This window comes from Phodopus roborovskii, unplaced genomic scaffold, assembly GCF_943737965.1.
Source record: "Phodopus roborovskii unplaced genomic scaffold, PHOROB, whole genome shotgun sequence".
NCBI lineage: Eukaryota > Metazoa > Chordata > Mammalia > Rodentia > Cricetidae > Phodopus > Phodopus roborovskii.
In genome coordinates, this window is record NW_026126546.1 from 11,701,568 (window position 1) to 11,727,300 (window position 25,733).

At 49.5% G+C, this 25,733-nt stretch overlaps 3 protein-coding genes across 14 annotated transcripts in view; 1 reads left to right on the forward strand and 2 right to left on the reverse strand.

The window, feature by feature from the left end:
* Window positions 1-286, reverse strand: part of Ewsr1 (EWS RNA binding protein 1) — a 28,411-nt gene extending 28,125 nt beyond the window's left edge. For 3 of the 6 annotated variants that reach the window (XM_051200268.1, XM_051200267.1, XM_051200265.1), the window contains exon 1: window positions 129-286. In XM_051200268.1, the coding sequence (XP_051056225.1) occupies window positions 129-141 (13 nt within the window). In that variant the 5' untranslated portion in view covers window positions 142-286. The remainder of the gene's footprint in view (window positions 1-128) is intronic. The other 3 variants (XM_051200270.1, XM_051200269.1, XM_051200266.1) reach the window with 1 other exon arrangement.
* An 81-nt stretch (window positions 287-367) lies between these two features.
* Window positions 368-6,664, forward strand: Rhbdd3 (rhomboid domain containing 3). 5 transcript variants are annotated; one of them, XM_051200273.1, is made up of 9 exons: window positions 368-489; window positions 839-991; window positions 1,517-1,785; window positions 3,417-3,452; window positions 3,779-3,968; window positions 4,604-4,987; window positions 5,718-5,880; window positions 5,968-6,252; window positions 6,336-6,664. In XM_051200273.1, exons 5-9 carry the CDS (start codon window positions 3,821-3,823, stop codon window positions 6,511-6,513), a joined length of 1,158 nt encoding a protein of 385 aa, XP_051056230.1. In that variant the 5' UTR covers window positions 368-489; window positions 839-991; window positions 1,517-1,785; window positions 3,417-3,452; window positions 3,779-3,820; the 3' UTR covers window positions 6,514-6,664. The 5 variants fall into 5 exon arrangements, with proteins under 5 accessions (XP_051056230.1, XP_051056231.1, XP_051056228.1 ...); XM_051200271.1 differs by lacking the exon at window positions 368-489 and adding an exon at window positions 510-589; XM_051200275.1 differs by lacking the exon at window positions 368-489 and adding an exon at window positions 512-589 and having other exon boundaries at window positions 6,022-6,252.
* Window positions 6,665-6,865: 201 nt separating this feature from the next.
* Window positions 6,866-25,733, reverse strand: part of Emid1 (EMI domain containing 1) — a 45,652-nt gene continuing 26,784 nt past the window's right edge. Inside the window, exons 13-15 of one of the 3 annotated variants that reach the window (XM_051200243.1) lie at window positions 17,000-17,044; window positions 10,021-10,111; window positions 6,866-7,563 (exon numbers count right to left, since the gene is read on the reverse strand). In XM_051200243.1, coding sequence (XP_051056200.1) covers window positions 7,436-7,563; window positions 10,021-10,111; window positions 17,000-17,044 — 264 coding nt within the window. In that variant the 3' untranslated portion in view covers window positions 6,866-7,435. Of the gene's footprint in view, window positions 7,564-10,020; window positions 10,112-11,196; window positions 11,282-16,999; window positions 17,045-25,733 lie in introns of all 3 variants that reach the window. The other 2 variants (XM_051200244.1, XM_051200245.1) reach the window with 2 other exon arrangements.

A 25,733-nucleotide genomic window follows, 5' to 3' on the forward strand; every position in this document is an offset into this window, starting at 1 on the left:
GTCGCGGCGCGAACTCCAACCCCTTTCGGCAATTCCACTCAGTCATCTCTGCCATCCCCAGAGACGAGCGCCCCCCAGTTTGGGTGCCCCGGCCGTCGCCAGCGCGACCGCGATGCCACTCCACTTACCCGTGGACGCCATTTTCTCTCCTTCCTCCTCGTTCTCTCAACGTCCGTCTCCCTCTCGCGTTCCCCCTAGGCGCCGCACTGCGCAGGCGCGAAACCCGCAACCTCGGACGCTACCATAGGGCCAGGCCACGGGGGTGGGCAAGGAGGTTTGAGTCAGTGATAATCTGCTTCTTCGCTCCCGAACCCGTTGACCCAATCCTCTCTAAAGAGCTGGACTTGACGCTCGGGTTAAAAAAGAAAGCACGTCAGGGGCCAGCGCACTAGTGAGCGAGTGTCACCAACAAAACCGAGAGGTCCTCTGCACGAGGCTTGGTGGTTCGGAATGGTTACGCCCGCCGGCTCTAGGGACCGTCTCTGAAGAGTCTGTCCTGGAGGCAGACGGAGGCTGGCGGGAGGGCTGGGGGAAGGGATCCCGGCCGGGAACAACTGCTGACTAATCGGCAGGCGGGATCACGCGCCCGGTGTGCGCGCAGGGGGTTTGGGGCACCTAGGTCTCGGCCTGACTCCCAGGCGGGCACCCCACCCGGTCTTCCAGGGTAGGGGGAACGTGCTTCTGGGGACCTTGGACGCGTGGCCCGAGAGGGCGGGGGAGGGGACTGAGGTCGGTCGGCTGGGGAGGGAGGCCGGGGATGCCGCGGGCGGCCCCAATAACCGTCGGGAGTTGAGAAGCCCCTGTAATCGTCCTTCAACCAGTACCCTTATTTTAACAGAAAAGGAAACCCGGGCCCAAGAAATTGAGTATTTTCCCCAAAGTTACAGAGCTGAATTCAACCCAGACCCCGGGACTCCCCCGATCTGTGCACCACCCGGAAGCATCTTCCCTGTCCTTGAATTCCCATTCTGTCCTCCTGGCTTTCAATAAGGTAGGCAGGGTGTGACGGTGCATACATAACCCATAGGTCCCTGATGAGGGTTCCAGAGAGATACTGAAACGGGTTGTCTGCGTATGAGGAATTTTTTTTTTTTTTTTAAAGAGTTACTAACACCATGGACAGACTAGACAAGCAGTAGCATGGCGGGCGAGGATTCTGAAGAAATCAGGGCCCATGTGGAGAAGTAGGCGTGTCACACCTTTCTAAGGATGGGAGTTGTTTCACCTGGCGAGAGACCAGGGAGTGGAGGCTGGATGTGAACCTCAGGTGACAGATCCAGGCACGCGGAGTCTGTTAACTAGGGGGACTCACCGTCACAATTATTTTTTTTTTTTTTTCGAGACAGGGTTTCTCTGTGTAGCTTTGGAGATTGTCCTGGAACTTGCCCTGTAGACCAGGCTGGCCTCGAACTCACAGAGATCTGCCTGCCTCTGCCTCCTGAGTGCTGGGACTAAAAGCGTGCGCGTCACCTTCGGAAACTTAAAGTGAAAAGCTGCTGCTTGTGTTGTGTTCTAGGAGCAGCAGCTGAATTCATTACTTGTGTCTTACGAGTTTCATTTTATTAATTGAAGATACATACGGTTGGACATAGCGGCTCAATGATACGGCTTGCCTAGGATGTGTGGGGCCCTGGTTTCAATTTCCAACAAGAAAGAGAAGAGACTGGCCCAGGGCACTCGATGCCCAGTTCTGTATGTCTATGGACCAGTCCCTTAGTGCTCAGGGATGGAATGGTTGTGAGAACATGCAAGAGGAAGCTTCAATTTAGGTGACCCTGTCTCCAGGTAAGGGTGAAATAGACATCTGCTTGCATTTCTAAACCCAGTACCTCAGGTGAAGGGCAGCAGGGCTCACCCCAGCAGGACCTGGGGACAAGCTAATATGTCTTTCAATGAGCACATAGTCCCTTGAATATGTGCAAAGAATAGTAGCCTGTTGAACCTGGAGATGTGAGGAAGCCTCCATCCTCCTTTATTTCAAACCACATGGAAGGAAACTCAAACTTTGCTTGTTAGGGTAAGATTCATCATGTGGGAAGGGGGCATTTGAGCTGGGCTGCAGAGTGAATATAAGATTGCCTGTTGAGGGGACGGGAAAAGGACACTGCAGGCAGAGATTTTCGCATTTTCCTGTAGGAAACTGACATGTGCAAGGGAAGGCAAGGGAGCTAATTAGGTAATCCACTTTCTGCCCTGAGTCATCCCAGTAGGAGACTTGAGAGGATTGCTAGGGAGTGATAGTAAGCAGGACCTGGAGGAAGACAGTGGATGAAAAAAAGAAAAGAAAGGAAACATGTCTGTTCCCAGAGTGTACATGTGCATGACCCTGAGTTGGGCCATGTGGGGAGAGGAGGAGAAGGAAGATGAAAACCAGGTGCATCAGCCAGAAGGCTCAACATACAAAGCGAGCAGGTAACAAAAATGGTTGTATGATATAGGGAATAGCCGCCCCCTGGGCTGGAGAAGGTCAGGGTACGGGGTGGGGTATGCCAGCCAGAAGGGCCCAGTAGGGACAGAGGGATTGCAGGGTGGAACTTTAAGGCCAGCATCTGTGTTGATATGTTAAATAGGCAGCCATTTGTCCTGGTTTGAAACCTAACTGGAGAAAAGCTTGCTGTCTGGGCAGGGAATGGCCTGGAACAGCTGGGCTTTCACTTGTAAGCTGTTTGTGCCTCCCATAAGTAATGAGGTGGTGCTTTGGGTTTATTGAGAAAGAGCTGGGGGACCAAACCAGGTACGGTGGTGTAGATTTGTGACCCAGTAGTCAAAGCTTAGGCAGACAGAGAAGAATCTCACATTGCAGGCTAGATTGGTTTCCATGTTGAGACTTTGTTTAAAACAAGCACAACTTTAAAAAAGAGAAAGCTGTGGGCCTTCAGTCTTTTCCTATGATCCTGGAAGCAAACTGTGTCTTAATTGCCATTTCCTCTTGTCCATGGACACAAACAGAAGGCTGGAGCAGACACAGGGCCAGGGCTGGGGAGAAAATCATGCTACAGTTCTGAACCACTATGTGAGGCTTGGAATGTGGGACTCCTGTAACCCATTTCAACCCTAAGCTGCATGTCCCTTTGGTGGGCTTCATGAGGCCCCTTGTTGAAGGGCACTGAGGCCATCTGGACTCCCTGAAGCTGGGAACACTGGAAAAGAGGGAGGGAAGCTGGAGGCTAGCGCTGGCTTTGTCTTTGCCATTCTCAGGGGAGTGCACCCATCTTTTTGGCACTGAAGGGCCATGGTTCAACTTTTCTGGCCCTGTATCTTCTTGTACCGAGAGTCCTCTTCTGTGCCCACCAGACTCTGCTTTGGTTTTTTTTTTTTTTTTTTTTTTTTTTGAAACTGGGTCTCATGTCACCCAGGCTGGTTTTAGAACTCACTAAGTAGCCAAGATCTAAATTTTTCTTTTATTCTTTTTACAGCATTGGGGAGCAAATCCAGGTGCCCATGTATGCTAGGTAAGCTTTCTCTGACTAGTCTGCATCTCTAATGTATTGCTGACCTTTCCCCCTCCATCTCCTGAGTGCTAAGAGTACAGGTGTATACTACAGTTCTGGCCTCCTTGGGACTTTATGCATGGCCCCTGCCCATCTCAGACACATGGGCAGGAAAGGTGGCTCATAAGCACACAGGTTGTGGCTTGAGTTCACTGTGGCCACACTACTAGACCTGCCTGTGCTGGTTCAGTTTCTGCTTCTGTAAAATGGGGCCACTGGTAAAGTAGTTGAGAGGGAGTCAGATAAAAGCAGCAAGAATAATTTGTTACTGGTTTTGTTTATTCCAGTATACAGCCTCAGGACCACCATTGACGACCATCAAGCAAACTATGCATGCCTGGGACTCTTCTGGCTCAGTGTCCCGGGCACTGCCCCTTGCTTCCTCAGTCCTGATGCTCCTGATGAGCTGCCTGTGGTTATTGGGGGCTGGCCCCAGCCTCACATTGGCTCCAGAGCTGCTGTTGGACCCCTGGCAGGGTGAGGACCAGCTGCATGGTCCTTGAAGGATGCTAGAGACTTACTCTAGGACCTGAGACCAATTAGTGGAATCGGCGTGCAGCTTGTGGTGGTCACAAGGCACCAGTGTCCCAGGCAGGTTAGCCTACAGACATGCCCAGCTTGTCCACCATCAAGGAGGGCAGAGGCCCCTGTAGAAGGCGCAGAGGGCGAGATGGGAAGCTGTGGGTGGGTAGGAGCTCTGACAGCTCTCCCTGGAAATAAGAACTAAAATTTTCTGCCAAACATGTACTTCCCACAAAACCTCCAGTTTACATTCGAGGAACCCAAATGACGTTCAGAGAGGTTAAGCGATTTTTCTAAGGTCACGCAGCTCTGTGGGAGTGAGAGGTTCTATCAGGCAGTCCCATTAGAACATGTGCTATTAACCAGATGCAAAAAGATTCAGTAACTGACAAATAGTTTTACTGTACCTGGGACATAATGCCACTTGGTAGCTGGTTCCTGTCACTATAACTAGAGAGTAGCTGTAGTGTTGAGAAGTCTTTGGTCCCCTCTGCCAGTGATTAGGCAGTGACACTTGACATACTGGCTTCTGGGTAGGGGAGGCTGGCCTACTAGGTGGCCCTCTAACCTGGCACCCTTCTCTTTCCCAGTGCACCGGCTACTGACCCATGTTCTGGGCCACACTGCCCTGCCAGGCCTGCTCCTGAGCCTGCTGCTCCTGCCCACTGTGGGCTGGTGGCAGGAGTGTCATCTGGGCACGCTACGCTTCCTGCACAACTCCGCGCTGCTTGCCCTGGCTGCTGGGCTGCTGGCTGTGCTGTTGGCAGGCCTTGGGGTGTCCAATGCAGCTGGAGGCTGTGGATACATGCCTGTTCATCTGGCCATGCTGGCAAGGCAGAGTTATTACCCTGGATGGCCCCAGGGGACACTGCCACCATGGCTGCTCCCATGGCTGCTGCTGGCCCTGACCCCGCTGCTCAGCTCTGAGCCACCCTTCCTGCAGCTCATTTGTGGCCTTCTTGCTGGCCTAGCCTGTATCCTTTGGCCGAGCCAGGGACCATGTGGGCCTGCGGCTGGGCCTCTGGGGTACCTTGGAAAGAAATGGAATGAGGGAGTCGATGTCCAAGCAATGTCAGGTGTCCAGACACCTGCTCCTGACACATCTTTTTCTGAGCCATGGTCTCGGCTGACGACAGGGCTCATGGAGGACCCCATAGGATGCTTGGGAGAGCTGAAGGGACCCTGGAAGTCATTAATCTGGATCCTGTGTGAAGGTGGCATGAGGCTAAGATTAGCAAAGAGGAAGGTTCGGGGTGGGAGTGAACCTGGGCTTCCTGGGAACAGAGGGCCAACTTAGAGCCCATGGTACAGGTATCTTTCAATATAAGCTTTGCTCCCAAGATATGGGAAAATGGCCACTGAAGAGAATAGGCTGACCATATATAACCCTTCAGGCAGTCACGGGACCATTTCAGAATGTGGACACCAGCTACTCAAGTCTGGCTGACAGTAGGAGGCCCTGTCTTCAGGCACACAGGGTTATGCAGTGGCCAGGAAAGTGGAAGGTGGCTTTGGCAGAGGCACATACTGTTCTCCTCTGGCTGAGTAGTTTCAGGTAGGCTGTTCCCTTTTGTTCTCAGCTTTAGCTGCTCATGTGGTCCTGGGGGATGTAGCAAGGGAGACGCATGAGAATGTGCAGCACATTCTCCTCCCCCCAGTTCAGTTTGGTTTTCCTTGACCGGCCGCCCTGCCCTGGGCAGGCAGATGCTGCTGGGGCCTTCCGGTGGCTGGAACTCTCAGAGCGGAGACTGCAAGTGTTACAGGACAGTGTCCTTTGCAGGACTCTGGCCCGGTGCTGGCCACTACGGCTCCTTCCCACCCCAGGCAGTCTGGCTGAACTCCCTGTCACTTACCCTGCTGGAGTGAGGTAAGGGTGATACCAGGGACTCAGCATTGGATGGTGGAAGTTGTGACAGTGGCTGGCAGCCTGGGCCACCCACCTCTATCCCTACAGACCTGCCACCCCTGGACCTCCTTACCTTGCTTCCCCAAACTCCCGGTCTCACAGTGATGGCTCTGCCCAGCTTCCACCAGGCCTGGGGCCTGTGCAGCTCACATGGAAGGACTCAGAGAGGGGCTTGGACTGGGCTGCATCCAGCTTTGTTCCAGGAACCCCGATGTGGGCAGCCCTAGATGAGCAAATGCTACAGGAAGGGATACAGGCTTCACTTCATGATGCCTCAGTTCAGGGTCCCCAGAACTCGATGTGGTTGCCCAAGTCCTCTGTGTCTTCTCTACGGTAAGACAGGGTGGGTCGGGGTGTGGCCTCCTGATGTGGGAGCTATGCTGCCCTGACATTTCTTCCTGGTCTCCACCTCGCAGGCTGCAGCAGCTGGAGCACATGGGATTCCCCACTGAACAGGCTGCGGTAGCCTTGGCAGCGACAGGGCGTGTGGAGGGTGCAGTGTCACTCCTGGTTGAAGGGCTGGTGGGTACGGAGGCCCGAGTGGCTGAGGGGAGGAGTGGTCCTGCCCACTGCAAGGGCACTGGGCCCTCATAGTCCAAGAAGAGAGGAGGGTCTTAGGCCTGGCCTGAGTCCTTGCCCAGTCTACTGTGGGCTTGGGAGCTTGAAGACATCCCTGGGGGCAGGAGTAGGCCCCAGAATGTTCTGATACTTTATAAGAATAAAAGTTTTCAACCTGGCCTCCTGAGTGGCAGTTGTCCTGTCTGGCTCCTCTGTGTTGGCATCAGGGAGGATGAAGGGGTGAGTGACCAAGCAATGAATGAGTGGCTGATGGCAAGAGGGTGAATCATGGTGTCTAGGACCACAGGAATCCTGCTCCAATACCCCTGGCCTAGGTGGACCCTTCTGGTCGCAGCGCATAGAGACCAGACTGGGCAGGGTCAGGCACGGACGTTTATTGTCCAATACACAGCAATCCATGGCATCTGCGGCAGACACTTTGAGTGGGAGACCCTTGTACACCCCCACCCCCACACGGGACACCAGGGAGTAGGGCTTGGGTAGAACTGACAGAAGGAGTACCAAGCATTCAGTCAGGGGTTAAGCAGCCTGGACTCAGGTGGGAACTCAGCACCAGAAAGCAGGACGCCAAGGTTTTAATGAGGGGAGCTGAGACTTCTGCCTCATCCTTGCATGTCTGCAGGGCCAGGCAGAGTCCCAGGTCCCAGTTAGAAGACCAGAAGCCTTGTACCTCCACCTATTCCTGTTTAAGACCTTTTCACCCATTTGCAGAGGACAATAGGCCAGGTACAAGTGAGGCCTGACTCCTTGTGAGGCTTCCTCTCAGGGCCCAGTCCCTGCTCAGTCTGTCAAGTACAGGCTGCCATCACTGAGACCTGCCTGCCTACCCCTACGGCCAAGATGGCATAGCAGTCCCTGAGGATATTAATAAATAGGAAGTGGCCGTCTCTGGAGGCAGCTGGCCAAGTCTAGGCTAGGGGAGGAGCCACCATCATCCTCAACTCCTCTCGTTGCGTCTCTTGGGGGTCACGATCTGGTAGTTGGTTGGGTGTCCTCCCCTCTTGCCTCGAAGGAGGCTGGGGGTGCCCATGCCATCAGGGCCTATCCCGGATCCCAGCTCTGGTTCTGCCGAAGGGAATAAGGAGAGAGACTATGTTAGAGGGGCATTCACATGGGGAACTCATTCTTAGTCCTAGAAGGTAGCAGGGTACCCTGGCATCCTAGAGACAGAGCTGTGGGAAATAAGGGTACTGAAGGCTGGTTAGTGCCTCCCCACGACCTCTGAGCCCCCAGCCCAGAGCACTCGGCCATATAATGCCCGATTTGTATAATGAGGATGGCCAAGCTCGCCACATTTACATGTTTGGCATATGGACAACACTCCCTAAGTAATCAGTTTTTTGAGGCTTCATTTGGAGTTAAGGTGAATTCTGCATCATCCACACTTCACAGCAAGTTCCATGGGTTATAGCACCATTTAGAAGAAAGGGCTTAATAGAGTCAGGCCCCATTTGTTTGATTTCTAAGGTCAGGGACATTTTCAGATAGACTCCGATGTCCTAGGTGGCACCAACAAAGACTGAAATCAGTTACTAAAAGGGTTGTGGTGAGATATGCCCTGATCTACATATATAAGCTGAACCACAAGCATAAAACATAGCATGCTTGACACACACACACACACACCCGCCAAGAAAACTAACATCCTTCAAAACCCAAGGAGCTCTCTTGTCCAGGAAGCCCATGAGTATCCTTTGGTAGCCTCTAAAGGCTGGGAGGATGCCAGGGTAGGCAGGGACAGCCTCAGGATAGGTGCTTGGCCAAGCCTTTCCCTGTTCTAGGACAGACAGTTAGAAGCTTGATGAGGACCAATTCCCACATGAGGTGCTGCTTAGGAGTGGGCCACTAATGGGGCCTGGCTTTTCCCAGGTGCCTTGTACACCCTTCAGGGGCTGTCAGAAGCACAGCCAGCTAAGGACAGGGTCAGAGTGGCCTTATTCAGTTCTTCCAAGCTACCTAGCTGTCCCTTCTGCTGTCACACTATACTGAGAGGAGGGGGGCAGCTGAGGGTATGGAATGCGGTTCTTTGTTCCTTCAGGTCATTTGGAGCATTGGGGAATGGAGGACAGGTGCCAAGAGTCTCCATCAAGACTCCAGTCTCCCCTGCCAAGGCAAAAAGGACAAGGCTGGAGAGGCAGAAGGAGGTTCACCAGCTAGTCCCTGATGTCTGCAGAGCTTAGAGAAGCCACATGGCTAATGGTGGAGAATTAGAAACAGACCATGGACACTTTTTTTTTAGACAAAGTTTTGCTGAGTAGCCCAGGCTGGCCTCAAATTTGCTGTCCTCCTGTCTCAGCCTTCCAGTGCTGGGATCTTAGGCATGTAGCCACCATTCTTGGCTTGGACAACACACATTCCAACCTCCGGATCTTATCATATTAGGTTTTCTGTCATGATTGTCCGTCTCCACCAGGCACAACCATGTATCTTCTATGACCCCACACACGGTCCCTTCTTCCAAGAAGAATGTCTGTCAAGAAGGGTCTGATCCGTGGGTACTCCCTTTAAGTCTCTAAAGAGACTGATGGACAGCTCCCCAGAGCCCAGCTGCTTTGCAGGGCCCAGTGGCCATCCAAGCCTAGCACTCAGAGGTGCTTCCTGGTGTTATTGAACTAAGAACTGTTTCAACCCCAACCCTCCTTCACACTTAGGGCCTCAGTTTTTAGTTTTATAAGAGGGGAAGTTGGACACAATATAGAAGCCTCTGGCCATTGATGTGCACATGGGCTGTGAGACAGGGCAGTGGCCGGAAGAGGCAAAGGAAAGCCAGTGGTTCGGGCTCTCAGTGGGCAAATGAGGAGCAGCCCATTCTTGTGACCGGCCAGGCCCATCTCTGCACACCACTATAGGTTCCTTAGCTTCATTCCCCGGGCCAGGTGCAGGGGAGGGACTGCCCCCTGACCCCAGCCAGAAGCCTAATGGCCTCTCATAATGCTTGAACTGGCCTTCTAGAACCTTCCCAGTCCAGCTCTGCTCAGTGTTAGTCTTCCCCTCTCAGAAACTTTGAGGAAAAACCCTGTAGACTTCTTGATCACTGATCTTCCTCTGCTTGTTCACTCGCCTATGATCCTTGCCCTTCTGGTCTTCAGTGAGCTATCACCTCCATGAAGCCCTCCCAGACTGTCAGGAAGACTGGCTCCCTCCCTTATGGTGACAACTGAAGCCAAGGACTTCTATATATGAGGTAAGCGCTCTACCATGGAGCGGCCATGTCCCCAGCAGGCCAGAAGCATATCTACACTTGCTGTCTCTCCTTGGCTTTCGCTACTGGTGTCAGTCCCTACTCCAATCCTAAGCTGCACAAGGGCAGGGTTACATCTATTGGCTATGCTGGAGCCTGTGCCGACAGATGACTGCCAGAACAGGAAAGCTAGTTCTCTGTGCCAGGCTCTATTTCCTTCATGAATGGAAGGATCCAGGATCTTCTGGCCCAGACCAACTACTGGGAGGCATCGTCATGCCCACGCCTGCCCCAGGCCCTTCCTGGGAGGGTTTGCCCCTGCCTGCCCACCCTGCCATTACCTGGCCAGATGATGGCTTCCAGCAGGGTGACCTGTCTGGCCAGGAGCTCCAGCTGGGCCTGCTGCTGCAGGAAGCTCTGTAAACTAGGAGCCTGATGGGAGATTGAGAAGAGCAGACGGTGCGTGTCTGGGCTCTAAGGGCTGGACTGGGAGCCAAGGGGGGTGAAGGCAGAGAGATATTGATGGGCTTCAGGGCAGAGGACTGGACCAGTGTCCACCAGACCTCAGGATCCTGCTGGGAACTAAGGAGAGGGTGTGCCTAGTTCCTTAGGTAGCCAGGTGGATGGGAACTTGGAGGGTGAATGCCAGGCTCCCTTGAGCCCTGACAGGGAACTTCAGGACACACTAGGACTACAGTGGCAACTATGAGAGGGATTCCTGGGGCCAGGAAGGCAGGTTCTGCCACAGTCTCCAGAAGTTTATGGGGAAGCTGGTCAGAACCGGCAAGTGGTCTATTACCCAGAGTTCTCTGGGTCCTGAGTCTGCCTCTGTCACCCAAAGTTCCCTACACTTTTGGAATCCAGCTGCATTGCTCTAGATGTGTCTAAAGTTGAAGCCCAGTTGTTGACATCCTTTATTCATAATTCTGTGGACTTGGCACTGAGTCTATGACCCATGACCCCAGGTATGGCTAGAGTCTGGCTGTTACCCACAATCTCTCACTGATCAGGAGTCTGGTTTCTTTTTCCTTTCTTCTTTTCTTTTCTTTCTTTCTTTCTTTCTTTTTTTTTTTTTTTTTTTTTTTTTTTTTTTTTCCTTTTTGAGATAGGGTTTCTCTGTGTAGCCCTGGCTATCCTGGAACTCACTTTGTATACCAGGCTGGCCTTGAACTCACAGAGATCCACCTGCCTCTCAAGTGCTGGGATCAAAAGCGTATGCCTCCACCTTTGACTTAGGGATCTGATTTCATTGCCCATGACTTCTTGCAAGTCTCATACTCTGTTGTCTCCAAGCTCCTGGCGTCCTGTAGCCCTCAATAGCCACACTGCCTAGAGAGAGGTACAAGGGTGAGTGCAGGGGCAGGGCTTTCCCCTGTGGAGAGGGGGGCGGTTGGGAGCCTCTGTGGCCTAAGCTTCTTCAGCCTCAGAACCGGACTCAGGCCAGGTACACCCCAGGAGGCTTTGGGGCAGGTTGGTAAGCAGGGCTGGTCTGGGCTGGTCTGTCTGTCTCTACTCACCATAGAGCCCAATCATTGTTTCCAAGATTAAAACCCTCTCAGCTAAAATCTTCAAAGCCTCGCGTAGTTGGTGCAACCCCTCCCCCTGTGGAGAAAGAGACAGATGCAGCCGTGACCGGGGTCGGGAGGGGACCCTGCAAAGCCTGCCACCGCCAGTGGCCCCTGCCCCACCCAGGACAAGCACCTGTAGGCCTGCACCACCCACTACAGCCCAAGAACCAGGGACAGAGAGGTACAGGAGGAAGCAAGGCGGGAGGAAGCAACTCTGAGGACCCTTCAGAAAGTTCCATTTGATCCCAGCTGGCTACAAACTGTGCCGCTCTGGCGGGCACTCCTCTGCTTGCCCCAAGGCCGCGTCCATTTGTTCTTCCCAAGGCCCTGTGGAACCAGCTTGTCCTCTCATCCATACTCTCACAGCCTCTGCACAGTTCCGGTGACATCCCTGGGCCACCTGTGTGCTCTGCCTCTCTTCCTTCTCTCCCCATTTTAAATTCTTACATTTTAAAAATCTTTCTCTCTACTCATATCCTTCAGATTGACTTTCTGCTTTAAGCCAGCCTCACACTAACTAACTGGGCCAGTGAGAGCAAGCTAGTGATTCTGTTCACGCCAGAATGAGTAGTAAGTGAAAATCAAAGTGCTCGAATGGTATTGCAGCTTAAAGGGAGGCTGGCCTGGGGCTCCAGCTCGGTCCCTTCAGGACATTGTTCACCTGTCTGCCAGCACCAGCCCCACATTCTGATACATGTTGGGGACAGCCCTCAGCCCAGCCCCTCCCAGCAGCAACTAGAGGCATCAGTGTGTTCCCCAAGCTCCTTCACTACGGCTCCAGCCCCAGGACTCTCCAGTTCCCCAAAGCAAAGGCTCTTTTAGAGAGCCCTCGTGGACTTTCTCTGAGCTTGTTCTTCCCTGCCCTAGCACAGGGTCCATGGTCTTACCCAACACTTCGTGTCCCCTCCCTAAACAACTTCTAGAATGTGAGTGTTCTAACAGAGTGCCAGATGGTGAGAGGAGCTATCCCAAGCTTACTAGCATCTAGAAGAGTCTCTCAGCATTTAGTATAGAGCGGATGAAGAGATGTACAGCATGCATACATCTCCGTGTGTGTGTGTGTGTGTGTGTGTGTGTTATATGCACATGTGTGAGATATATATCTCATATATATATATACATACATACATGTACATACATACATACATATGCCCATGTGGTGTAGACAGAGGCCAGAGGGGAATGTCTTCCTCTTTGTTCTTCATTGTATTTAAGATGTTCATTACATTTGGTGGGGGGCGGGTGCTGATCATGCCATAGTGTGTACGTTGGGGTCATAGGCCAACTTGTGGTCACAGCATATGTGTGGACATCAGAGAACAAATTAAATGGATCAGTTCTTTCTTCCCATCATGTGAGTCCTAGAGATTAACTCGGGTCTTTGATCTTGTGGCAAGTAACTTCACTGGCAGAGGCACCTTGCAGGTCCCGCCATCTTATTTTGTTTTCTAGCTTAATTTTTAAGATAGGGTCCCCCCCCCCTTCCAAGGCAGGGTTTCTCTGTGTATCCCTGGCTGTCCTGGAACTCGCTCTGTAGACCAGGCTGGCCTCGCACTCACAGAGCTCCGCCTGTCTCTGCCTCCTGAGTGCTGGGGTTAAAGGTGTGCGCCACCACTGCCTGTCGAGGCAAGCTCTTATGGTGAAGCCAGTGTGTGCCCTTTCAGCTACTCTGGCTAGCCGCTGAGCTCCACCTGTTTCCAGTTCACCATGCTAGGTTACAGGCATATGTGCCATGCCCAACGTCTGTGTAGGTGCTAGGGATCGGGACTCAAATCCTGATGTTGCTCTTTCCCACCGAGCCACCCCCCCAAGAGATTTATTTATTTATTATGTATACAGTGTTCTGCCTGTGTATATTCCTGTATGGCAGGAGAGGGCACCAGATTTCATTACAGATGGTTGTGAGTCACCATGTGGATGGTGGGAATTAAACTCAGGAGCTCTGGAGGAGCGGCCAGTGCTCTTAACCTCTGACTCATCTCTCCAGCCCCCCACTCCTTTTTTATGTGATATGTGTGTATGCATTTGTATACTGGTGTTCACATTTGTGTTCATGCTTGCATGTGCATGTGTCTGGAGGCCAGAAGTTGACATCAGAGTATTTCCTTCACCTATTTATTGAGGCAGGATCTCTCAATTGAACCCAGAGTTTGCTCTGGTAATCCCATTTCTGCCTTCCAAGCTCTGGGATTAGGGTGGGCTTTGAAGCCTACCCGCATTTATGTGGATCCTTATGCTCACTGTCTCTCCAGTATCTTTTCCCTCCTCCCCTCCATCCTCCTCCTCTGTTTCCTTTCCGATATGTCTCTGTAGCCCAGGTTAGCCTCAAACAGTTCTGCTTTAAACTCCCAAAACTGGAACTCCAGACATGAGCATCCAACCCCATAAGAACATCTAAGCAACTAATAGGACTTCCAGCACATCTATTATGAGTTTGTTCATTCCCTGGGGCTATTCCTTATGCTCCAGCTGTCCTGTTAATATAATAAAGATTGAACTATTCATGGGTCACCGACTGCCATTCCGGCCTGGGTACTGGGGTCACTATAGGTCACATGCCAGCACAATCTCCCTCTTTGAGCATCATTGAGCAGGATGTGGAAATGGATGAGGCAGGGATGAGGGACCTGAATTCGGTGCCCTAGAATTCATGTAAAAAGCCACCCAATGCCCATAACCCCAGCGCTGGGCGGATACAGAGAAAGGGGTGTGTTTGCTGGCTGTTAGCCTAGCTGAAAAATAGTAAGCTCCCAGGTCCATTCGCAAGGGAAGAGGGCAGAGAATGATACATGGGCACACACACACACACACACACACACACACACACACACACACACACCTGCCATGCTATCTCTCCATGCTTCCATCTCTGATCAGGATGCCCATGGCCTTCTAGAGTCCCTTTCTGTTTCCAATCCTTTCTCCATATTGGCATTCAGGGACATAGTTTGTAAACAAAAACCTGACTGCACCATTCCCTCTTATTCTTTAATTTTAAAAAAAAAGTCTTATTTTTTGAGACCCTTGAGTATCTCACTCTGTAGTCTAGGTCTGCCTTGAGCTTGTGGCTCCAGTTTAGAAATACTTACACAATGCCCCACCGCCCACCCAAGTTAGAATTCTTTAATGTGGCCTCCTAATTTTGGGGATCTTCTAGCCCCTACCTCACCTCTTGCCTGTCAGCTGCCGCTCCCAGTACTTGCAACTCTCCAAATATCCCAGGCCCACTCTGGCCCCAGACCCTCTGTATATACTGCCCCTACCCTGTGACTGGTTATGTTCCTTTCATCACCTATGCACTACAGCCCCCCCACACACAGCTAAACTCCCTTTGTCTTGTGGCTGCTGACCACAGTTTTACCCCAGCTCATGGTCACTTCTGGGCACCAAATCTGCAGAGCATCACTCTGCACCGCCCCTCCCTGAGCTTGGCATACAGGAGTTTAGGGAACAGTAGTGGCTAGAGAGCCCCTCTGGGGATTTAGGTGTTTTAGCCTACTTCACTTCTGGCCCCACTTTGCCACCAGTTTGCTCTAAGGAGCTGGGCCTCAGTTTCTCTGTCTGAATAATGGCTTCCCTCTTAATTAGAGTAACTCAGGCCAGCCACTCAGCTCATGCAGTACATGACTGTGGCCACTTGGTGACACTGCTGAGCCACAGCTAAACCTGGCAAGCAGCTCGGGAAGCTGCACTACCCCTGCCTGACAGGTGGTACATCTGGTAAGTGAAGTACATGCTGTCTCCACTGCACCAGGATCCCTACCTACCTCCAACAGAGCTGGTCCCTCAGCCCAGAAGCCTCATGCACCTCCAGCCGAGCGAAGCCTCTCCCAGGCAGCAAGCAGAGGAGAAGTGCAGGTGGTAAGAGGGAGGTGGTCAAGCAGGGGTCCTGCTACCTCTAGGGAGCACCTCCCACAGGTGGCCCTGGGTTCAAGGTCTCACCTGGGGTGGCCCAAGGATCCCATGCAAGGATAGGGGCTGTGCAGCCTGACTCTGTTGTGACCTTGTTTTTCCCATACCTTCTGGGATGGGTGGAAAAAAAAAAAAAAAAAAAACAACCCTGTTTTCTCACCCACGGTCTCTGGGAGTGAGGGGAGGCAGAGGGTTGCTCACATGGGTCTCCCTGCTGGGTCCACATCCACACCGCCAAAGGTCAGGGACCACAGGGAGTGGAAGAGTGAGGATGGAGAGTGAGGAAGCAAGCATCTGGGAGAGGTAGCAGGGCCCCTCGAAGTCATGGGATACACACACGGAGGTGCACTCATGCAGGGCGAGGGCTACCACGGCTGTATCCATCACTGACTCCATGATCACAAACAGAGAAGACATGGTTCATGGCTGGCTCTCAGGGATGACAGGAAGGCATGATGCCACCTTCTAAAGAGTACTCAGGCTATCTTTCTTGTAGGGATGTTTACTTGTACCCTACCCATATTCCAAATGTTTCCTGTGCCAGCAATGGTTGCCATGGCGTTTCAGGACATGGTTCATTCTAGACTCTTTAAGTGGAGAAGATCCTGAGGCCCCAAGTCTGTTCATTAGTTATCTCTATTGACCTTGGAGGTTCCCAAGACCTTGAGATTTCTGAGTATGTGATCTCTCTTCCCATTTACTCAGTGTCTGATATGCACGAGACAGCTTCTAGGCCTCCCTTCCTATTGTTCACAGTTTGTTTTGTAGCTGGTAGTCTCCAGATCTCCTCATCTCATTTTCCATGGTTCTCTGTGCATGTGACAGTTTCTAGGCTTCCTTTGTGGGTCACTTGAAGTATGTGATAGTACCTATTGGGTACAACAGGTCTCCTGGAGTCTGGGTGTGGTGTGTGTGTTGGTTTCTAGGTCTCCGGTTCTTTATACCACGGCTCCCCTGTGCATCTCTTTTTTGTTTCCTGACTTTCCTAAGGTCCCTTTTGTTTTGGGTGGATACTGTCTTCACATTTCTCTTTCTTCTGTAGCCAATAGGACAAAGTGGAGATGCAGTCTGCATCACCTAAACTGCCCAGCAGGAACAGGCAGAGCCTCCTGGGCTTGGAAAGGCTACAGAGGTTAAGTGGGTAAAGACAGAGGCAGAGACAGAGGCAGAGAGCAGGGATGGGGTCTGCTTGGAGGGTTGGCCTTGCTGGGTGGGGAATGCCAGGAGGGGTGAGGGAGCAGGGCTCTTGTGAGTATGTGTCTAGGACACCCTCAATCCCAGGATCTATAGGTGAGAGAATGCTTTTCTGAGCACCCAAGGCAGGGGAGGGCAGGGAGAGGCAGGGGAGGGCAGGGAGAGGCAGGGGAGGGCAGGGAGAGGCAGGGGGAGGGCAGGGAGAGGCAGGGGAGGGCAGGGAGAGGCAGGGGAGGGCAGGGAGAGGCAGGGGAGGGCAGGGAGAGGCAGGGGGAGGGCAGGGAGAGGCGGGGGAGGGCAGGGAGAGGCGGGGGGAGGGCAGGGAGAGGCGGGGAGGGCAGGGAGAGGCGGGGGAGGGCAGGGAGAGGCAGGGGAGGGCAGGGAGAGGCGGGGAGGGCAGGGAGAGGCGGGGGAGGGCAGGGAGAGGCGGGGGAGGGCAGGGAGAGGCGGGGGAGGGCAGGGAGAGGCGGGGGAGGGCAGGGAGAGGCAGGGGAGGGCAGGGAGAGGCGGGGGAGGGCAGGGAGAGGCAGGGGAGGGCAGGGAGAGGCAGGGGAGGGCAGGGAGAGGCGGGGAGGGCAGGGAGAGGTGGGGAGGGCAGGGAGAGGTGGGGAGGGCAGGGAGAGGCAAATGCTGGGCTGTAGCTTACCCAGTGGCTCTTCTCACCAGGGTCTCCTTTGGGGCCAGGGTCTCCCTGAAAGGAGAGTCGGAGAAAACAGAAGTAAGGTGGGGGAGGGGGAGGAGGGCAGGCATCATGACGGAGAAGAACTTACAAAAACTCAAAAACTGATAGTGGTGGAGAAATTGCCCCGCATAAGTGAGGCCTTGGGTTCAGTCCTTGGGGGAGGGAGCTGTGCATGGGACCCAGGGAAGAAATGACAGGTTGGTTTTCATAGCTTCTATGACATAGCAGCAGAGTTTGGACATACCCGATGCTTTCTTGTGAAATTGCAGAAAATCCAGGCCTAAACTAAAGAACACATGCCAGGGCCATAGAACCAAGAACAAAGCCAAAATGGATTTTTCTGTGATAAAACTAGATTTCTGAAAGAACGAGGTGATGCTTGTAATCTAGCCACCTCAGGGCACTCAGCACTTCTCAAGAAAAGAACAGAACAGAGTTTCTCAGACATTACCTCAAGTGCTCGCCCAATAAAGTGCATGGAAGTCACTAGCTAGATGAGAAAACAGGAAACACGATGCTCACTCAAGAGGAAAATCAGTCAACAGAAGCAGATCCACAGCTAACTAGGTATAGTAAGTAGAAGACAAAGTATTTTAAAAATCCATGATGGGTTAGAGAGATGGCTCAATGGTTAAGAGCACTTGTTGCTCTTACAGAGGCCCTGGGTTCAATTCCCAGCATCCATGTGCTGGATCAAAACCACCAACGCCTCTTGTGACCTCTGCAGGCAGCAGGCATGCATGCAAGCAAACACTCATGAAACGAAATGTAAAAAAAATAATAAAATGTCTGTGACAGATATGCTGGACCATCAAGATGATTTCAGCAAACCTGAGCAAGCCAGAGAGCCTTAGTGGTTCAATTCCCAGACCCCACAGTGAAGGAGAGAGATGACCTCCTGAAATCTGCCCTGTCCTCCACACAGAAAACACACATATAACAATAATAAATAAAGTAAAAGATTAAAATAAAAAAAATTTAAAGATTAAAAATATTTTTTTAAAAGTATGTGCACATGAGTGGACACCAATAGACGGTGTTGGATTCTCTGGGGATGGAGTTGCAGGCAGTTGTGAGCCACCTGATGTGGGTGCAGGGAGCCAAGCGTGGGTCCTCAGGAAGAACAGTTATACACACTGAACCACTGAGCAGTCGCTTCAGTTCCTAAAAATGTTTTAAAAGAATCAATTGAAAATAAAAGAGTCAGACATGGCAGTATATGCCTTTAATACCAGCTTTAGGAAGCAAAGGCCCAAGGATTGCTTGACAGGAGTTCAAGGCTAGCCTGAGCTAGATAGTGAATTCTAGGCCTATCTACATAGTGAGATCCTGCCTGAAGAGAAAAATAAAAATAAACAAAACAAGGAATCAACTGGGATTGAGAAACTATGTGACAAGATGGAGAATGTGAGGAGACATGTAATTTTTAAAATTTATTTTAACTTTATTTTATGTGCATTGGTGTGAAGGTGTCAGATCCCCTGGAACCAGATGGAGTTACAAACAGTTGGGAGTTGCCATGTGGGTGCTGGGAATTGAACCCAGGTCCTTCGGAAGAGCAGCCAGTGCTCTTAACCTCTGAGCCACCTCTCAGCCCTATAAAGTGTTTTTTAAAAATCAAATGGAAATCCTGAAAATAAAAATTCATTAGACACAGGGCCAGTGAGATGGTTCAGCAGGTAAAGGCACATGCCATAACCATAAACACGTGAGTTCAACCTTTGGGACCCACATAATAGGAGGAGAGAATGAACTATTTCAAATTGTCCTCTAATCTACACTTGTATGTGTGTGCCTGTGTACACATGTATAAAATAAATAAAACGTGATAAAAAAGAGTGCATAAAATTAACCAATTAATTTGGGCCAGGCGTTGGTGCCGTACACCTTTAATCCCAGCACTCGAGAGGTGGAGGCAGGTGGATCTCTGTGAGTTCAAAGGCAGCCTGGTCTACAGAGCTAGTTCCAGGACAGGCTCCAAAACAATACAGAGAAACTGTCTCAAAATGACAAAACAAAACAAAGTCAACTTAAACTGAAGCACAGAGAGAAAAGGACATTTTTAAAAAAACTAGGCAGGAATGAGCAGCAGGTAGGGTGTGTGCTCCATAAGAATGAGGTCCCAGCTCCAGGCCAGCGCTGCATGTAACTTAGTTCCAGGCAAAGAAGACAGAGGATAAAGAACATTTTTCCCTTGACCCGATGCTTTTCTTCAAATCTGATTTCAAAACCAAACAAAAGACACTTCTAGGTTCCAGGTGTGACACTATTTGTTACTATCAGTCATCCCTTGAATCATCAATGTGTATGTGCTGGGTAATTTTTATGTCAACTTGACACAGGCTAGAGTCACTAGGAATAGAGAGCCTCAACTGAGAAAATGCCCTTACCAGATCAGCCTGTAGGCAAGTCTACAGGGTATATTCTTAATTAGTGATTGATGTGGAAGGGCCCACAAAGCTCTCACCATAACTCCACACCTCCAGTTGATGGGGATTCAGTGACCCCGGTTAGTGCCAGGAATCAGGTGTGACGCGGGACCATACATGGAATCCATTCCACATTGCCATGTATTTATTCAGAGAGCTCAGAGCATTTCTATTGTCCTAAAGACAATAGTTTACCAGCTACAGGATGCCTGGGCCTCGGTGGTGAACCGCTCTTATCTAAATAACAAGAGTTTCACACTCATCCTGAAGGCAGTAGGGACAGTTATGGAGTGCCTTCGGGATTAGGGGAAGTAATTGCTATTTGCCCTTTATTTTTTGCGATTGACCCCTCCTTTGGTTGATTACTTAAGTTTAAAGGTCTGAAATAAATGGGGCATTCAGTATGGACCAAATCTGCTCTCCGGATGACTACGTTGTGTTTCTGTCTCTTAATTCTACTAGTTAGCCTTTCCCTCATCCACACTCCCTGACTCAGGAATGGACCTGGGGTTGCTGGGCTGGTTCCGATTGCAGCCCCGCAGAGACAGCTTCCGACAGTGCACATATGCAGAAAATCACTCACACATATAAAATAAGTAAATCTAATTTTTCTTTAAAGGATCCAATAAAGTGCTTCCTGCATTCAGACTCCCAGCACCACATAAAAAGTTGGGCATGGTGGTTTGTATCTGTGATCCTAAAACTGGAAAGCAAAGACAGGAAGATCCTGAGGTTTGCTGAGCTTGGGTTCCATGAGAGACTGTCTCATAATTGAATGAATGAGTGAGTGAGTGAATGCATGGAATGGAAATTAACAGAAGGCACTGGATGATTGACCTCTGGCCTCCATACATATGTATGCACACAATATATACAGATTAAAAATTAAGAGATCAAAAACTAAGGAGCTGGGGCTGAAGAGATGGCTTAGCAGTTAAGAACATTGGTTGCTTGGCAGACAACACAGATTCAATACTCAGAACCCACATGATGGCTCACAAACATCTGTAACTCCAGTCCCAGGGGATCCAATGAACTTCCTTCTGACCTCCAAAGGCACAAGGTGCACAGACATGCATTCAGGAGAAACATCCATGCACACAAAACAAATTAATTAAAAAAAAAAAAAAAAAAAAAAAAAAAACCTTGGTGGTGCAGGGTTGTGTATCCTAGCTACTTGGGAGCCTAAGGCATGAAGATTCTAAGTTTGTGGTTTGCCTCCATCAGTAACGGTGACATTCAGTGGGAAGCAGGACCATAAAACACATACCTTAACAATAAAAGAGAAATCATACGAGGTACAGGCTCAGAAACTTTATAGAAATCAATTCCAGAAAGATACTTGGAGAAGTCTAAGACATCAGAAAATTAACCAATATACTTCAGGTATTACACAAATCAAAGGAGTCGCAAGAGAAATGCAAAACTATTTTGAACTAAATGGAAATAGATCTTATCAAAACTTGTGCACACAGCAAAAAGACTGCTCATGGGGAAACCAGAGCAGAGAACATATGTATCAAAAGAGAGATTAAAAGAAATAACTTGAGTTTTTTTTTTTTTTTTTCTTTTCATCATGGGAAGTCAGAGGGAGAGCAGATGGAGTCTAAAGTAAGCAAGAGAAAAGAAACAACCAAATTAGCGCAAGCAAATGATGGCATATGGGCTCACACTGCTAATCCCCGGTGGCGGCGGCAGCACCAATAATGAAAACAACAAAATGATCAGAAAAACCTAAACAGATACTGCAACACCCACAATGAACAAAAGCAAAAGGAACACATGAAAGGCTGGTCCCAGTCAGTATCGCCAGGGAACTGTAATTTAAAATGGCAGTGAGATAAAACACCCAAGTCAGGCGATGGGCAGCCCTGGAATCACAGTACTCAGGAAGCTGAGGCAGGAGAATCTGAGTTTGAGGACAACCTGGGCCAGAGCAAAACAACAACAAAACACCTTCCCAATGAAATAGTACCGCACACCTATTAGCATGGCCAAAATATCCAACAAGGCAACACCAAGTGGAGGCGAGGATGTAGGGAAGGTGTGAGGAAGGCGTGATAGGAGGGAGAATATGGCCCCCTTAGGGCCATATATTTGAATGCTGGATCATTAGTTAGTGGAACTGTTTGGGAAGGAGTGGGAGGCATGGCCTCTTTGTTGGAGGAGGTGTGTCCCTGCGGTGGGCTTTGAGTTTTCAAAAGCCCACACCAGGCCAAGTCTCTCTCTCTGCCTGCTGCCTGTGGATCAGGATGTAAAGCTCTCAGCTACTGCTCTAGCTCCATGCCTGCCTGCTGCTATGCTCCCGGCCATGATGATAGTGGAGCTGTAAGCAAGTGCTTAATTAAATGCTTGTAAGTTGTCTTGGTTTGGGGCTCCTCACAGCAATAGAACATAGCTAGGATAGAAGGCAATATGATATAGCTATATATAGCTATAGATATATATAAGACATGCTGGCAGCTTTTCTGATCTTTCTGGCAGGTTCTTGTGTATCCCATGCTGGCCTTGAAATCTGAATCTGTGGGTGATCTTGAACTTTTGATGCCTCCACCTCCTGAGTGCAGAGATTATAGGTGTGCATACCATGTCTAATTTATGTGGTGTGAGGATTGAACCCTAGAGCTTTGGGTCTTTTGAGCAAGCATTCTACCAACTGAGCTACATCCCAAGTGCTGCCTTGGCAATTTGCTAAAACTAATCTTATCTATCATCCAGCAATTATGCTCATTGGTTTTTTACCCATATGAACTGAAAACTTTTATGTCCCCACAAAACCTGCCTATGGGTGTTCAGACAGCTTTATTCATAATTTCCAAACCTAGGAGACAACCAAGGCATCCTTCAATATGCAAACGGATAAATAAATTAATACACACAGACAACAGTTTTATTCAACACTAAGAAGTCACAGAAAGATATGAAATATTTTAAATACATATCATTAAGTAAAAGAAGGCTGTATGAACAGGACTATAGACTGTAAGATTCTAACAACAGGACATTCCAGAAAAGGCAAAACCATGAACAGAGTAAAAAGATCAGAGGTTGTTGGCAGTTAGGTAGGAGGGAAGGATGAACAGACAATGCACAGAGGATTTCCAGAGTAATAAAACTTCATTGTACTGAAAGCCAGTACAGAATGGCTGTTTTGTCTCTTACATCTTTCAAAACCTCAGAATGAACAAATCCAAGAAAGAACCTAATCTCTGTTAGTGCCAGTCCAACAAGTATAGAGGGGCTCCTGGGGTTGTCGAGCGCAGGAGAGCGGGGGAAGGTGTGTGCACATGTGTGGGGTTAGGGTACTCTCTACACTTTCCATCGGGCCTAAAACAGTTATATAACATTTTATTAATTTTATTAATTAACTCCCCAAATCCTGTAGGAAACACAGAGGTCTTTGTGCACACAAGTGTGCACTAGAGGAACCTGGAATGTAAAGCTCACAGGGTTGTTCCTTCAAAGGGAAGAGAGTAAAACCTATTTTTCATCCAGAAAGCTGGAGCAGACCTGCTGTCTAGCCTGACCTCTGTGAAATCTGTGTGATAGAAGGACCTCCTGGCACCAGACTCCTTTCCAAATCTATTTTCATAAACTTGATTTTCTTAGTCAATCTATAGAACCTATCTTTATGGAAGGTATCATGTGTACTTTACAAAGAATGCCTATGTAGCTACGTCTGTATTTAGCTTCCTTTATATGTTTTGTTGTGGACATGGGACAACAGAATAGTGTGTGTATGTGTGTGTGTGTGTGTGGTTTGTTTTTTGAGACAGGCTTTCTCTGTGTAACAGTTCTGGTTGCCCTAAAACTAGCTCTGTAGACCAGGCTGGTGTTGAACTCTGAGATCCACCTGCCTCTGCCTCCCTAGTGCTGGGATTAAAGGTGTGTGCCACCATCACCCAACAACAGAATAGTTTTCACCAGGTTGTGCACTGTTTAAATACTCCTAAAATAAACAACTTGGGGTCAGACTCCCTTTGAACCAACATTGGCTACTGTTGCACTGAACTGCCTTCTTGCTTCCTGACTTGTCACACTACCGCTGGTGAAGGCTGCAGAGACATCCATACAATTCCCCACATACATTGTTACTATTTCTATTTACAGATGATCAGTAGAAATGATAAATAAAAATAAACTTCACAGATCCAGGAATCTTAATGAACCCAAAGCAGGTTAGACACAAAGACTACCATACCTAGCCACATCACTACTGTATCTATTGAAAACTAAGGCTAAAGAGAAGATATTAAAGCAAAAGGGTAACACACACACACACACACACACACACACACACAGGGGAGGAAAAGTGTCAACCACCAATTTATCATGAGAAACGACATAATAAAGCAAGAAGGTCATAGGGCAATTAATACATTTTAAGTGGTACAAGATGATAAAGTTGCCAACATATAATTTTATTTCCAGCAAAAAATATTTTTTAAAAATCTAACCTACAATAAAGAGTATCTTAACCAGGCACAGTAGTGCATGCCTGTAATCTCAGCACTCAGGAAGCAGAGGCAGGTTGATCTCTATGAGTTCAAAGTCAGCCTTATCTACATAGTGAGTTCCAGAACAGCCAGACACAGAGACCCTGTAAAGTATCTTACTACTGATCCAATGTTTTGTCTGCATGAATGTCTGTGCACCATGTGCATGCAGTACCCATTGAGGCCAGAAGAGGGCACTGGGTGATTGTGAGCCAACATGTGACTCTGGGAACCAAGTCCTGATCCTATGCAAGATCTTAACTGCTGAGCTTGCTCTTAATTTACTTTTATTTTATGTTCTTTGGTGTTTTGCCTGCATATGTATCTGTGTAAGAGTGTCAGAAGGCTTGGAACCGGAGTTACAGATAGGTGTAAGCTGCCCTGTGGGTGCTGGGAATTGAACCTAGGTCCTCTGGAAGAGCAGTCAGTGCTCTTAACTGCTGAGTCATCTCCCCAGCTCCATTTGTTTTTTAAGATGGGGTTTGTAGCCTAGGCTGGTCTAGAACTTACTACACAGCCCAAGCTCATCTCAAACTCTTAGCCCTTTGGCCTCAACCTTCCATGTGTTAGGAATATAGGTGTGCCACTACACCTTGCTTGCTTGTTTATTACTTTACTATGTATTTGGTTATTCATTTTTCTCAGTGTTATGGATTGAACTCAGGGCCTCGCAGATCCTAGACAAGAGCTCTAACACTGATCTACACACCCACCCCCTAAAAATAGTTTTAGATAAACCATTGTGAGGAGACTCAAACTATGAGAAAAGCTAAAGGGTGTTCTTTAGGCTAAAAAGAAACACTATCAGTAGTGTACTGGATAGTTTTTATTGTCAACTTGAAACAAACTAGCACCTGGGTAGACAGACCCTCAGCTGAGGAATTGCCTCTGTCAGATTGGCCTGTGGCACATCTGTAGAGGCATACTGATTGGTAACTGATAAAGAAGGGCCCAGCCCACTGTGGGCAGTGCTACCCCTAAGCAGATGTTCTGGGTCATATAAGACAGTTGGCTTGAGCATATTCCAGTGACATCAAGCCAGTAAGTAATATTCCTCCATGCTCTCTACTTTAGTTCCTGCCCTAAGCTCGCACCCCAGCGTTCCTCAATGACAGAACCTGTAAGTCAAAGTAACCTTCTCTTCCCCAGGCTGCCTTTGGTTATGATGTGTGTTGCAGCAGCAGAAAGCTAACTAGGACAGACAGAAGTCTGGATGTACAGAAAAGTATAGTATTAAAAATGATACATATTCAGTAAACTTAAAAGACTACAGCCATCCCTCTGTATTCATGTGGAATTCATCCACAGGTATTCACATAAAAGGCTTCGTCTTTGTATGTGGCCTGCGAGTGTACAGAGAAGAGTTTACCTGCCTCTAGCTTAGGAACAAATAAGAACTGAGCCTGGTGGCACAGGTGTGAAATCCCGGTAGTCAAGGGGCTGACGCAGGAAGATCACAAGCTCTTGAACCTGGGTCTGCATGAGCAATTTAGTTGGACCCTGTCTCAGAATGGGGGTGGCCTGGGGGTTGGAGAGATGCTGGTTAAGAGCACTTGCTGCTCTTCCAGAGGACCCAGGTTCGGGTCTCAGTGCCCATGCTGGGTGGCTCACAACTGCCATACCTCCATCCAGGACTTATGACACCCTCTTCTGGCCCCCAGGATCCCCATCATCACTACACACCAGTGACATACGCTCACACATATATACACAATTTTTTTTTTAAAATCTTAGCAAAAAGATGGCTGGGGAGGTAGCTCAGTGATGAGTGCT